The sequence below is a fragment of the Ascidia mentula genome, chromosome 8, assembly GCF_947561715.1.
Source record: "Ascidia mentula chromosome 8, kaAscMent1.1, whole genome shotgun sequence".
Taxonomy (NCBI): Eukaryota; Metazoa; Chordata; class Ascidiacea; order Phlebobranchia; family Ascidiidae; genus Ascidia; species Ascidia mentula.
The window spans coordinates 19,146,754-19,160,113 of NC_138573.1; the positions used below are offsets into that span (position 1 = coordinate 19,146,754).

The 13,360-nt window shown below is 39.4% G+C and overlaps 2 protein-coding genes across 3 annotated transcripts; one reads left to right on the forward strand and one right to left on the reverse strand.

Annotated features, from left to right (window-relative positions):
- Nucleotides 1–1,009: 1,009 nt before the first annotated feature.
- LOC145911344 (sodium-dependent phosphate transport protein 2B-like) lies at nt 1,010–3,912 on the reverse strand. The gene is made up of 9 exons (XM_082998660.1): nt 3,834–3,912; nt 3,570–3,716; nt 3,215–3,361; nt 2,969–3,080; nt 2,667–2,826; nt 2,502–2,606; nt 2,245–2,377; nt 1,938–2,147; nt 1,010–1,749 (listed from the first exon to the last, which is right to left on the reverse strand). The coding sequence occupies exons 1-9, from the start codon at nt 3,910–3,912 to the stop codon at nt 1,010–1,012; spliced, it is 1,833 nt and encodes a 610-aa protein (XP_082854786.1).
- Nucleotides 3,913–10,512: 6,600 nt separating this feature from the next.
- LOC145911301 (deoxycytidine kinase 2-like) lies at nt 10,513–12,802 on the forward strand. Of its 2 annotated transcripts, none has more exons than XM_082998596.1 (7): nt 10,513–10,827; nt 11,018–11,124; nt 11,343–11,542; nt 12,009–12,153; nt 12,279–12,394; nt 12,473–12,569; nt 12,662–12,802. In XM_082998596.1, exons 1-7 carry the CDS (start codon nt 10,647–10,649, stop codon nt 12,770–12,772), a joined length of 957 nt encoding a protein of 318 aa, XP_082854722.1. In that variant the 5' UTR covers nt 10,513–10,646; the 3' UTR covers nt 12,773–12,802. The 2 variants fall into 2 exon arrangements, with proteins under 2 accessions (XP_082854722.1, XP_082854723.1); XM_082998597.1 differs by lacking the exon at nt 11,343–11,542 and adding an exon at nt 11,683–11,870.
- The last annotated feature ends 558 nt before the right edge of the window (nt 12,803–13,360 follow it).

Below are 13,360 nucleotides of genomic sequence, written 5' to 3' on the forward strand. Positions count from 1 at the left end.
GCCAAGTGAAAGGTAACAATCAGGCTACAGAACTTGATTCCGTTCCACAAACCTGTTTGGTCATTCGGGCATTCGCTAAACTCCGTTCTGTGACTTGAGACATGCAACCGGATTTTCACGGGTTTTATGAAATCGGTAACAAACGTCGTATATTTTGCATGTGACGTTAAATCACAGACACAGAGGTCCAAGCCGGCAAAATTGACACACGGAAACAAGGATAATGGCCAAGCTAATGTCGGTAAGAGCCGTAAAAGTGATGGAACCGACCATGCTGATAACAGTTATTGGTTTAAGCTTATCGGAACCCAAATTATCGCGGTTGTTTTAACGCCGCAAACAATGGAGAAACTGCTTGAGATTTGCTGTGGTGGCAAAGTATATGTGATGGAGTTATCCCTAAACTAAAGCATTAACAAGCAACGCCCTTAATCAATAACGGCAGTCGGTATTTTGAAGCTGAAGGTTTTGTTTGCGCTGTTTCGAAAATAACAGAAAAGAAACATCTCATTTCAATATTTTCTACATAGCCTAAATATGAAATAACGTATGCTATGACACGCCATAGTGTGTTGTCATGGAGCCACGACACCGACATTAACCATTAACTTTCCAAACTGAACATTATTTGCATTACTTCGCCACCTGGGTCAATAAAAGTTCACCTAATCTGGGTGTTCATGCAGAAAGTTGCAGAATCCAATTGGAAAACGCGAGTGTATAAAGTAGGTCCATATAATCCACAATCACCCCACATTCCCCTCTTTTCCCGTATTTTAAACCAGCCTTTGATCTGTTTTAACAAATGCTCCATACTGTTCGTACTCTGTTTAAAATAACCAAAATAATTGGAAAGATTTTATTTTAAGCAACCTGAAGAGCATGTTTAACGCAAGATAACAAATAGAATAAACGGCCAAGCTCCCCTGAAACATGAACACCTTAAAAAGAACTGTTGGTTTAGTAAATAGAGTTAAGTGCAGTGGTTACCCATGGGTAGATCAACGGTTTAAAAAGCAGTGACGTTGGTGACGTTTTCATCCGTTTCAAAAGCCATGTTGTCTGTGGCTGTGTACGAAGGTGGTGACGAAGATGGAACTGATCCCAAACTCTTAACGTCTTCCGCATCCCTGATCTCTCCTTTGCAGCAGCACTTACACAGAAGATATTTTCCCATGATATTGTCGTAAGGCCGCAGGGATCGCAACGGAAGAGGAAGAAATTCCCAAGTCCTCATCGATGCTGGGAGCCAGAGTGGTTTGTGAGTCTGGAGGAGGTTTACGGAGATGATGAAGACGGCGATCACCGCTACCAAGATGATGACAGACATAAGAGCCCAGAAGTCGGCGATCGAAAGAGCAAGGAGGATGATTGGGATAAGGAAGAAGACACTTATAAGATAGAGGACAGCAAACCACTTGTAGTCAGCCGTCGTGTTGCCAAGGAACTTCGCTCCTCTGATGGGAATCCTCATGAAGGGGATCGGATACCAGATGAGGATTCCTGTGATGTTGAAGAAGAGATGAATTAGAGAGATTTGAAGAGCCTCGGCCAATCTTGATGGATCGCTAGCGAGAGCAGCAAGGATTCCGGTGGTGGTTGTTCCTATGTTGGATCCCAGAGTAAGTGGGTACATTCTCTTCAAACTGACAACTCCTATGCCCACGAGAGGAGTCAACGTTGATGTGAATACGGAACTGCTCTGAACAACGAAAGTCAACCCAGCTCCAGCCAACATGGCGAGGTAACCTGTCAATTAAATGTGGTTCAGTGGAATCGTGTTTTTGTTAAAGTTAAAGACTTGTGTCACAGAGAATTTAGTCCGGGCTTTTTAAGTTTAAAACAAAGAGACTTTGTTCCATCATGAATTACTTCGCTCTCATTCACTTGACTGATGAATGTTTCGCGTAAGGATTATAGCCATGACAAGTTCGTACCTGTAACCCAACCGAACGGGTATCGGAAGTTGGTGTTGATGATCTTCTTAATGATTCTGGACACGCTTCCCTTCATCATGGAGTTCAGGACTTTCACCATAAGGATGAGACAAGATGTGAGGATGATGAGGGACATAAAGAGGAGGATCACTCCAGCTTCAACATCCGAAAGTCCGGTGTTGGCAAAGAGAAAATCCTCCGGAGATTTACCTGCGATCGGGATGCAGATGTTCAGTCAATATGTTTACGGATGTTGACGTCGCATGGATCGGGCCAGGATTCACAATCAACATTTCATATATCTTACATTTCCTGACGCCAACATCCACTGTCTGTTCATAGAAAGTCGTCATTTCCATGATTGCTGTGGAAGTGTTGGAAACGGATGAGTTGTAAGATTCTGTGACGTTGATGTAACCTTCGGTTTGTTCGCACCAAATCTGTTGATCGAAATAATTTGTGTAATGTTTGTGCAAAAGGAAATCAAATTTTGCTTTCGTCGCCAAGCTGAGCTGCCCTAGGATGCCGAAGAAAGGTTGAAAAATGGTTATAATGGAATCTTACCTTGATCATGCTGGACTCATCTTCAAGAGGAACGCCTTGTGCCACAAGGGTGATGACAGTTTTGTTGATTTGAACAATTCCTTTCACAACAGGGTCGGTGATAACCTAAAGGCAAAAACTTGCAGTTTATTGGACATGGATACGAAATTTTAATGTCCGAATTACCTTCAGCATGTCAGGTGCTTCTTCTCCACCTTGTATGTGAAAAGCGTCAATAATTGCTTTCGTCATTACTTCCAAGTAGCCTGATACGACCTCTAGTGGCAGAAGAACGAGCACAGAAAGGAGGTTGAAGATGTCATGGATGGTTGCTCCGGCGAAAGCTCTGGAAAAAGCTGGAAATTTTCGGCTCTCATCTTTCAAAAACAACTTAACAAGCATTTCTATGCTGAGGTTATTTGTTAGTTACGTGGCTATTGAATTTTTGAAATTACGAACATGAAGTTTTGCTTCATATTAGAAAATACCTTCTAAACTGACGCTTGTCCATGGACTGTGACAAGGAGACGATGGTGTTTGTCACCGAAGTTCCTATGTTTGTTCCCATGATGATGTAAACGGCGTTTTCCACACTTAATACTGCGGACAAAAACAATAAGTAGGAAATACATTTGGCTGCTAATGTACAAACATCTTTAAAATCGTATCCCAGAAAAAGATTACCGACTTTTACTCTTAAGTTTTGCTCAAGGAATCAACTTTGTTCAACATACTTGATGACGCAACCATGGTGATGATAATAGATGTTGACGTGGAGGAACTTTGGACGAGGACTGTGACCAAGATTCCGATGATAAGGCCCGTGATCGGGTTGCTAAGGAACGAATCATTCGAAAAGATTTCTCCGGCAGTTTTTCCAGCTGAATGTGATAATCAATTGACTAAATTACTGTCCGCACAAAAGCCGTTCTGGGCAGAAAAGAATAAAAACGATAAAAAAAGCAAATAGTTTCGGATGGATTGTTGAACACGTTTCATAAAATGTCAAATTCTGCGCCTTTCCATACACGTACGAATCCCAACTGTTACAAAAGAACAGATTCTAAGACATGGATACAAAATACTCACCAAGAATCTGGAATGAGTCTCCGAGCATACTGATGGAGCAGATGAAGAGATAAAGACAACCCAATGCGACACAAATCTTGACGGAGTTGATCATCACAGTTCTTACTTTTTCTTTCGTCGTCATATCCCCCCACTTCTGATAAGATTCTGTGGAAATTTAACACAAGCAATCGTCATTGGTTTAGTTTTTCGGTTGGAAAAATACAAGGGTTCGGTTTGGTGAAAGCAATAAAGATAAAGGAGAAGTGAACAAAGGGAACTCACCATCCTCATCCCATCCGATCTCCCAAACATCTTCTTTCTCTTCTTCCCTCGTTTCCTTCTCCAGTGGAACTTCGTCCATAACTGGAACCAAAACATGAAATAAATGTGATGAGATTGAAACGATCAATGTCAAGTAACGGGCATAGCTTTAAGTACCTGACGATGCTGATTCGATCTCCGCCGTCTTGTCTGTCATTGCTTTTTACTTGGGGTTAAGAAATAAGGCGGCAAAAATTACAAATGTTGAACATAAAGTAATTCTGCTAAAAAACACAATAACGCTGAAATTCCTCGATATACCAGTCAAAACCGTGTCTACTAAATTCAAATCCAAGTTTTTATACATTTCCATTATCTCTCCAATCTGCCACAAACTGATTTGATCAGAAATCCTCTTCCTTATATTCCGTTGAAAGAAAATCCAGATCTCTTTTTCCCAACCATGGAACCTCCAACGTCACGCCTCTTGCACGCCTCCACCGCGTGCTGATGACTCGATTCTGATGGAGAGGGGAAACAAATATTGCGTAAACTACTAAGATTATTTGACGAACAAACATTGGTGTGAAAATAAAAGTTACAGGCAGGAAATGTTACGAGCATGATCTATGCGTGATTAGGACGGTAAATGGATGAGCGAGCTGTGATTTGAGGAACAATGCTTTTGCTTTGTGTCTCCACTTAAGCCATCAAAATATCGTAAAAATTTGATCGTGACGCAGTGCCCGGTCGTCCAGCGGTTCGGTCAAGTATTTCAGATTCAGGTTGTTGTGGCAAAGAACCCGTCACAGAAAACGGGAGTTTGGACCCAAGGGTATAAATACGAAACGTTTGTAACGTTGCAACATACTTTCAACTTTATAGGATGATTTTGTCGTTTCTGGTTTCTGTCTAGAAAGGTTACCACACAATCAAACACTGTTTCTGGGAATCACACAGACTTCTGCATTCCAACGACAATTCCTTTATATACAGGGGTTTAATCTTGTGCGATTTAAACCGAGTCAATGCCACGTCGTGAAACAAAAAAACCTCCCTACTTTTTTATAAAACGAAAAATCTCCTCAAATATTCACAAAACAACAAAGATTAAACACAGAATTCGTATCAACAAATCTGGAATAAACGTCAACATCGGCACAAGTCTTATGGCACTTTAACCAAACCAACGTGACTGCAGCGAAAGCAGAACATAAAATTTTCCAAGACCCTATCACATGTTGACGCAAAGTAAATGTTTTCGGGGATGCCAGTGCGCTGTACCCTGTCAGAAAACATGTTTTTCTATTACGAACCTGCTTATACACACGTTGCCAAGCATCCCACTCTGTTGGCCTTGTAATTATTCGGTATTCCCCGTTAAAAGACATGTCATACATTTACATTCCAGGTGATAGGAATGGCCTCGTGGTGGGGTCGATTGTGACAAAACACTGACGGTTATTATACGGTTTATGACGTCACAAATATGTTGTTCAGGTCTTTTATGCGTAACAATGGGTTTGTGGCGTGCTGTGTCTGGTGCAAGTTATGATTTGATGACACAGGGTTATCGGATGTGAGTTAACACCGTTGTTTCCAGATTATCGCAGAACCACTCGAGACGGGCTGTGTCGGGGTGTTTGACCCCTGGTAGTGTTGACCAATGCAGACCCAGACAGATTTGCCCCTGATGCTGAATCCAATACGCGACGAACAACACTTATTGTAACAATATTTTTAAACCACAACGCAAACCCGATTAAATCTTTTGTCAAGCGTTTGTTGATAAAATATGAGTTAGACACAGAGCTTAACTGCTAACACCTTGCAAAACACCTTGATTCGATTAAATTTCCTTGCAAAGCTTAAAATATGCTGAATTGTCGTGACGTAACAATTCACGTAATACGCGAAACACCTATGCAGTGTGACGCAGAAAAGGACCTTTGTTTTGGCAAAATGGTTTGTATTTTGGCATGAAATAAAAAATATGTTTGTATTGTTTGTTTTTGTGGTCTGCAAAATCTGCCGTAAACAGACTTTGTGCTTGGCAAGGTTTGCCAACCCTTCCCCCAATTATAATGACTTATCGGCCACCGGCATCGGTTGACAGCCCGTGCAAACATGTGGGAACTGCTGGTACCCACACGGGGGCAAACTTATCCCATCACAATTTATGATATGTAAAGTTCACGAAATGTCAGTAGGATCATCTGATCGTTGCAGGGATATTTAAAGCTGGAACTTAAACAAAGCGCCAACACATTGATTTAAAGGGATTATACCGGGGTTGTTTAACAATTACGGTTTGCAGGGTTGTGATTTATTTAATATCCATTAATGGGTGGCGGAAATGTTGGCAAGTAAGTCTGACATGTGTGTTTTACTGCAACCGCGTATTTTTAGAGCGCCGTTAATTCGGGAATTCTGTTTGCTCGAAACCCACAGAGTTCACAAACGGTTTTGCTGTGATTGGCAACCAAATCACAAAGTTTTTTTTTGCCACTAGTTTTAAAATCATTCCGAAGTTACTGGTTTATACGGGAAGAAATTTCGAATTTGAAATAATTTGTCCAAAAACCAAGAAAATTTAGTCTTAGAGCTAAAATATTAATTGCTGACGAAATCATTTTGAGTTTTGTCGAATTTATCGGGTGATTGGTTGCTTGTAGACAACTCCCTCTTTTCCAGTTTACTAACCGCGCACGAGCTTGTCATGAGTTCTACCACGCCACTTGTACCAATAGTTGCGTAACAATGGAATATTGTGGGCGTGTGTTGGGCGGTGGGTTCATTCGACGGCCAACGATCTTTGCTTGCAAACATAATATTACGAGGTTGCTGCATATGCTGCTGATTGCGTCACTGAAGGGGTCTTGAAAGAATAAACTACGCCATTGGAGAACCTTTTTTTAATAGAGATCATATGACACAGCTTTTACGTCAGAAATCCCTTAGGTTTTAAAGCAAACAATGGTGTTGGTGGGGCCCAATTGCTATGAATGGGATCTCTAGACGGCCAGGAGCCCTGGTGTGCCGCACCACGCCCTATAGTGGAGCCTGACAAAAATGTTCAATGATATCGGACCCAATAAACGTTAAGAGCTTCATTAATTCCTTTCAAGGTTCACAAACCAAACTGACAACGCCGTGAATATTCAACGATGTTTTATTTTGTCCAGCAATCTACGTCCAAGTTGTGCTAAAAAACTTACAACCTAAGAAAACAAGTTGGTAGCGAAACCGTTGTGCTCCCACAGTTGCAATGACAAAATAACGATTAAAATACTTTATTTGGTGTAGCTTTTATCTTATACACAACGTATTTTCTACATGTTCTGCCTCATTTTTGTGCCGTAACCAGAGGTTTTTAAATGGGAATTTTCACAAAAGTTTTTTTGTTGTGACAATTTTGACATTATCTTAACGAACAGAGGGACAATGGTTTGAAATATGGTAATGTAATAATCACATTTGTGATGTAATAAATCACAGTTTGGTTTAAAAATGCACATTTATGTAAAGGTTGCAGGACCTCAAATAATATTCGGCACATGGTTAAACTAAGTACTACAGGTTCCAACCTAACCAATTGAGATTGTAACCTATTTATAATCGTTAATCAGAAGTACACGCTTGTCCGTTCCGCCTGCCTCCAGGGTCGTTTTGGACGCCAATAAACAGCCAAACATTAAACAGAAAGGGCAAACAATGGACAAAACTCATATGTAGAGTATGTTTGCTCCATGATTGTTACGTAACAATCCACGCACAATGTATAGGGTAAAAGTGCAAAGTTTGATGGCGATTTTAAGTTCTTGTTTGTTATTTTTAAGTTTGCATTTGTAAAAATCTAAATTTGACATATTTGAAAAAAATGACATATTTGATTGACAGCAGTCATGCAAACCCAGCGAACCCAATTGCAAAACAACAATCTTTCTGGGTCAACGGGGATTGCAGAAAACAATGCAATAAATCCAGATCACCAGCCGATCGTTGTCATTTTACCGCTTCTCAAACAGGACATAAAATCCAAAAAAACACTTGCCATGCACTGTACACGCCTTCAACAGGACAGAAAAAAGTTGCTCGTCGTTGTGGGAACAAAATTAACGACCCGTCTGGCAATCACGCTTTCACTTCGTGATTGGCGCGTGACTTTGTCGGCAAGCTTCCCTGTCAGTCGGTCGTTCTCGGCAAACGATTTTTCTTAACACTGTGTGTTAAAAATCAAGCCGCCCTGGTATTTTGCGCCCGCTGCTGTCGTTGTTTTTTTTTTCAATTGGCAATTTTATCAATAACTGCTGTCAAAAGCAACACTAACTCAAAACGGTTTAACGATCCACTACTCAAAACGTCGTTGGAAATCTAGAATATCAAACAGCTCTTTCACGCAAACATTTCAAACATCAGCGAATAAAATGTGAGTAGATAACAGAGCAAGCGTTCGCGGATTCCCACAGCAGACAATCAGCAAGTTCAGAAGCATGTTTCGGGCGTGTTACCGTCGCCACGCACGAGCAAAGCACGACCTTCATCTTTCAAAGTGTTGCATTAATAAGGACTGGAAGCCACTTCAAAGTTGTAAGTGTTGGGGCTGCTGTGCAAGGCTTTTGCAAAACCGTATTTTAAACTGCGGAGTTACCTGTGTATTCTTTGGGTGGTGACCGTAGCATTTTTAATTGAAGCCAAACATTTGCCGGGGAGTTATTACAAAATGGCGCAAAACAAGCTCTTATCAGGTGAATATCTGTAAAGTCCGCCATTTTGAACTTTACACCGTGTTAGAGAGTCAACAATACTTGAGCATTGTCATCTATTGACGTCATAATGTAAAAACAATTACGAGACCCTTGTTCAGTAACTAGAAAAATATGGTTTGTAAATTCTACTCTGGAATTTGTACCTTTCGCGGTTGATCAGTTTCAATTTCTCAACGTTGTCACCGGATTTTAATAAATCGCAACTTTTTTTAGTGGCGGAACAAAAAACAAAGAACTTTCTGTCGATGGAATTGCTGATGGCCGGTTTGGTTTTGACGTCATGCTTTCTCTTTTTCATCGTGTACGGGATTATCATGATTACATTAGGTGGGTCATCAAACTTAACACGAAATATCTGGGGGCTCAGTTTGGTCGCTACAGCTGCGTAGGCTATAGGATACGTGATTTCCTGCTGCAATATGGTGTTCAATAAAGAAAAATTGTACAACGACAAAACCAGTGGTACCAAACCTTTGTTGACAGTCTAAAGTCCCAGCTGTATGGTGACATGCATTAAGTACATCGGGAAGAGGGGGATAGGGGTGGTGTCAATTTGTGCAATATTGTTCATTGTTTGTTCTCGATTTACTAAACCATTCAATCAGGCATTATTTCCTTTATTTATTTCAGGGACAACAATTTACATTTTACGCTCTTGCGTTTTTGCCTATTTTTAAAACACATAAAGTTCTTAAAAGTACTCAATACCAACACTTATATTTTCCTTTTCCAGCTGAACAAAGGAAGAACAGCTTGCTCTTCAACAACGTTTTCTTTGCACTTTTAGTTTTGGGGTCACTTTGCTCAAAGTATTTATTGCCTAAAGGTCAAACGACATCCACAGACAAATGAAACAAAATTCAAGGTCCATCAATGACAAGAAAAGTTGTGCGGTTATATACGGCTGCCACTTATGTCTTCTGTCAATAAAAACATTTGTTTGTATTTTTATTAGTGTGATTAAAACTGTCAGATTTTATTCATTGGCCTATTTTCTGTGTTTGAAAGCCATATTGGTTTTTGCAGTATTATGTAATTTAAAAGATATGATCACATTGATCAGGGATGGGGTCCGGTCGACCATTACGAAGAGTTAAGTTGTGTGCAATAGACGCTAGCATAATCACAAAAAAAACGTATGAAAAAACATCAACAGTTATAGATGTGTGGTGTTTGTTTTTGACCGGATTTCAAATACAAGAAAAAAATTTAAGATTAGCCCAATAAGAAGTATTGACAAAAAAATAAGATTTTTCAGGTATAATTACCGTATTTTACGGACCATAAGGCGCAACTTAAATCCTTTTTTTTCCTCATAAATTGATCGTGCGCCTTATAAGCCGGTGCGCCTAATGTATGGATCAAGTAGTGTTTTATTGCCTACACTCAAAACCAGTACCGATACTATTATAAATAAACCACCGTCTTACACAATAAACTACGGTAAAAGCAACTAGCAACTGTGATATTCATACTATTGTGACTTGCTTACATATATTACGTAACAAGTTTTTGTTTAATGAGCTTTATAGGGTAACCCGTACTCCTCAAAATACGTTGCGTTCTATAGCCCGGTGCGCCTTATGTATGAACAAAATACTAATCAAAGCAATTTATTGACAGTGCGCCTTATAATCGGGTGCGCTTTATGGTCCGTAAAATACGGTACCCCAATTTAAACTTCAGGCACAATAAATAGAAACACAAACTCTGGTTGCTGGCCTGTCGCGCATATGGCTTACTTAACGCAAAATAAAACAGCTCTTCACACAAAAAAAAATTACTTGTAATCGACGTTATAAACAACATCAATTACATCGGAATTTAAATATCTTTTGGCGCCCCAAATAATGAAACATTACGTCACGCGTCGTTAGGTTTTGGCGCACACGCTGTGTGTAGCAGACCGTGACAACGTGGTTTGGAAAATTTTTGTCCAGTCCATTGATGAAGATCAACCAATCACGAAGCTCGGATGCGAACAGCTGGGATCAGATTTCAAATGATTTTGCGGGAAAATTTGTTTTTTGGCGCCTCTTAAATTGTGAGCGCGAACAGTTGGTCCATGTTGCTCCAAGTTTCAATGGTGAGCGTGGGCCAGTTCGTACTAAAAAGTGCCAGAGTTGCAAGAAAGTCCGAGTGGTTCGTTAAAAAGTTCAACGAAATGGAAGTGAAACCAGCGAAACGTTCAAGGTCGATGATGCCTGCCGTAAGGCCGAAGAAGATTGCCGTTGAAGGCAATATTGGTATGTTTTCATAATATATTAAATTTTTTCTCATTTGTAAAATAGTATTTTTTTCCACAAAATTGGCAAATTTTGCTCGCCACATAACTAATTCTTTATTAAAAAAATTGTCAAATTTTATCGTAACATAAAAAAAAAAATTGTCAAATTTTATCGTAACATAAAAAAAAATTGTCAAATTTTTTTCCAGCCACTGGAAAATCTTCATTTATTCGACTTTTGGAAGCGGAGTCCCCAGAATGGATGGTTGTCCCAGAACCAGTTGCCAGATGGACCAACATCAGCAATGATGAAGAGGTATTTGTTTTAATGTTGCCAAAGTTATTTTTTATTTATGCAAAAATATTTTCTAGCTATCTTGAATTGTACATGTATATACCCTCTACACTTGAACACAAAATTAAAAATATTAAATAAGAAGCACCAGCAGTATCACCCTTGAAACCTAAAAACATGAACTTGTTAAAATTGTTCGAGATTTTGTTGAAGTTAAACCTGCTTAAATGTTACAACAGGCAGGGGAGGTAACACTTTCTCAGCAAAGTGGTGGAAATCTTTTGCAAATGTTTTATGACGACATTAAACGTTGGTCGTACACATTTCAATCGTACGCTCTGCTAAGCCGCATGCGGCTGCAGAGAAACCCTTTGCCCGAGAAGCTACTAGACGCTCGAAATCCAGTTCAATTTTTTGAGAGATCCCTGCAGTCTGACCGGTAGGTGAAGGTGATTTTGCTTTTTGCAGCCATTGCTGCTTGTGGCTGCTGCGGGATCTTTCAAAGAATTGCACTGGTTGGGGTGATGTGCATGAATTAAGACTCGCATGGGTTTGACGTCTGTAATAATTTCTTTTCAGTTAACTACCTCTCAAAAGACTGGTGGAAATTTATTAAACACATTTTACACCAACCCCCAGCGATGGGCATACACTTTTGAGTCGTACACATTTGTTTCGCGAATGAAAGACGTTTTCAAACATACAGAGAAACAATTCACATCTAAACACCCAGTGCAATTCTTTGAAAGATCTGTGTATAGCAGTCGGTAAGTGCTTCAAGCTGTGTTGCAGGTTATTTATTCGTCAACCTTTACCACAACAATTCATTGTTTGTAAACAAATAACTCCACAGCATACCAGATGTTTGTGTTAAAATTGTTCTAAACCCATACTTTTATCTGCAGATACATTTTTGCGAAGAACTGTTTTGAGAGTGGAGTAATGTCTGAGACAGAATGGAACATCTACCAGGATTGGAGCACTTACCTTCTTCATGCATTGGGTGAACTGAGGTTGGATGGAATAATTTACCTCCGTGCTGAACCAGAGGTATTTTGATTGCTTGTGTAAATCCATTTTACTCCATTTCTTGTGGAAACAAAAAATAATTTTGGGCTGCAATAAAAGTTTGCAAATAGAGAATCGACATCTTTTTAATATGTGTTTGTTTTCAGATTTGTCACGAGCGAATGCAAAAGCGTGGAAGACCAGAAGAAAGCGGAGTAACTTTAGACTACCTCAGTTGTTTGCACGAAAAACATGAATCTTGGCTTTATCGCAATGAAGTTGTGTAAGTAGAATGTTAACATGTCAACTAAAAATATATTCAATTGAAGTAACCTTAAATAAAACAAGATTTATACGATAGCGTGGATGAGACTTTAAAAGACGTCCCTGTTTTTGTCATTGACTGCAATAAGGAATTTATTGATGACAAAGAAAACCAAGCACTTATGATGAAAAATGTAAGTTGTAATCTTTCAATCTACCATTCATTGTCTAAATAAACAAAATTCCTCAAACTCACAATTTTCTCTAATCAAAATATCGTTTCTAGGTGAGAGAGTTTGTCAAGTCAGACATCTCCCTTTGCGATTCTGGTATTGATTCAACCAACAGCTCACTGGACAGTATAGGAGATACGTCCAGTTCTGATATAGAGTATTGAAATCTGATGGGATGACACCATAAGTTCCACCTCAACCTTTATAAAGAAGCGCCTGTTGCTTTTAACATTCATGTTTTTTGCTTTGACCCGAATTGCACGGCAGTTTTGCCCACACACTGCCATTTTTAATGCATTTCATTCAATAGTTTTCCTACTTTTGTGTTCATATTAGAAACGAATAGAACGTTTGTTTTAAACATCGCAGCAATATTTTCGTTTCCGTATGATCCCCACCGTGCAAGACATTAGGTTTACTGGATCAGCCACATTTTCCAGTAAAGTCTGACAAAATTCCCACTGAGGTTTTATTTTATAATTTCATGACTCAACATTTTGGCAGTTTCTACAATTTAATTTTGTCAACAATCCATAGCATAACGAGCTTCATATGAATTGTGGAGGAAGTTTGGCATCTTGTAGAAGGCAAGGTTACAACAACTTACTGATGTACATTTTTGACTTAATATGAAGATACAGTGCTTGGTATTTTTGTGTACAGGAAAATGTTGTTTAACACATATAGGGAAAACTACATGAAAAAGTTACTTGGGATTCATAGCAAAATATTACTGTTGATTTGGTCTTGTC

What these genes read in the sequence shown, in the direction of transcription:
- LOC145911344 (XM_082998660.1), bottom strand. Translation starts at nt 3,912, where the DNA reads ATGGACGAAGTTCCACTGGAGAAGGAAACGAGGGAAGAAGAGAAAGAA. An exon ending in GATCGGATGGGATGAGGATG is followed by an intron (nt 3,717 to 3,833) that starts GTGAGTTCCCTT and finishes AAATTTCCACAG; the next exon opens with AATCTTATCAGAAGTGGGGG. An exon ending in CCCGTTCGGTTGGGTTACAG is followed by an intron (nt 1,750 to 1,937) that starts GTACGAACTTGT and finishes TTTAATTGACAG; the next exon opens with GTTACCTCGCCATGTTGGCT.
- LOC145911301 (XM_082998596.1), top strand. Translation starts at nt 10,647, where the DNA reads ATGTTGCTCCAAGTTTCAATGGTGAGCGTGGGCCAGTTCGTACTAAAA. An exon ending in TGCCGTTGAAGGCAATATTG is followed by an intron (nt 10,828 to 11,017) that starts GTATGTTTTCAT and finishes ATTTTTTTCCAG; the next exon opens with CCACTGGAAAATCTTCATTT. An exon ending in ACCTCCGTGCTGAACCAGAG is followed by an intron (nt 12,154 to 12,278) that starts GTATTTTGATTG and finishes GTTTGTTTTCAG; the next exon opens with ATTTGTCACGAGCGAATGCA.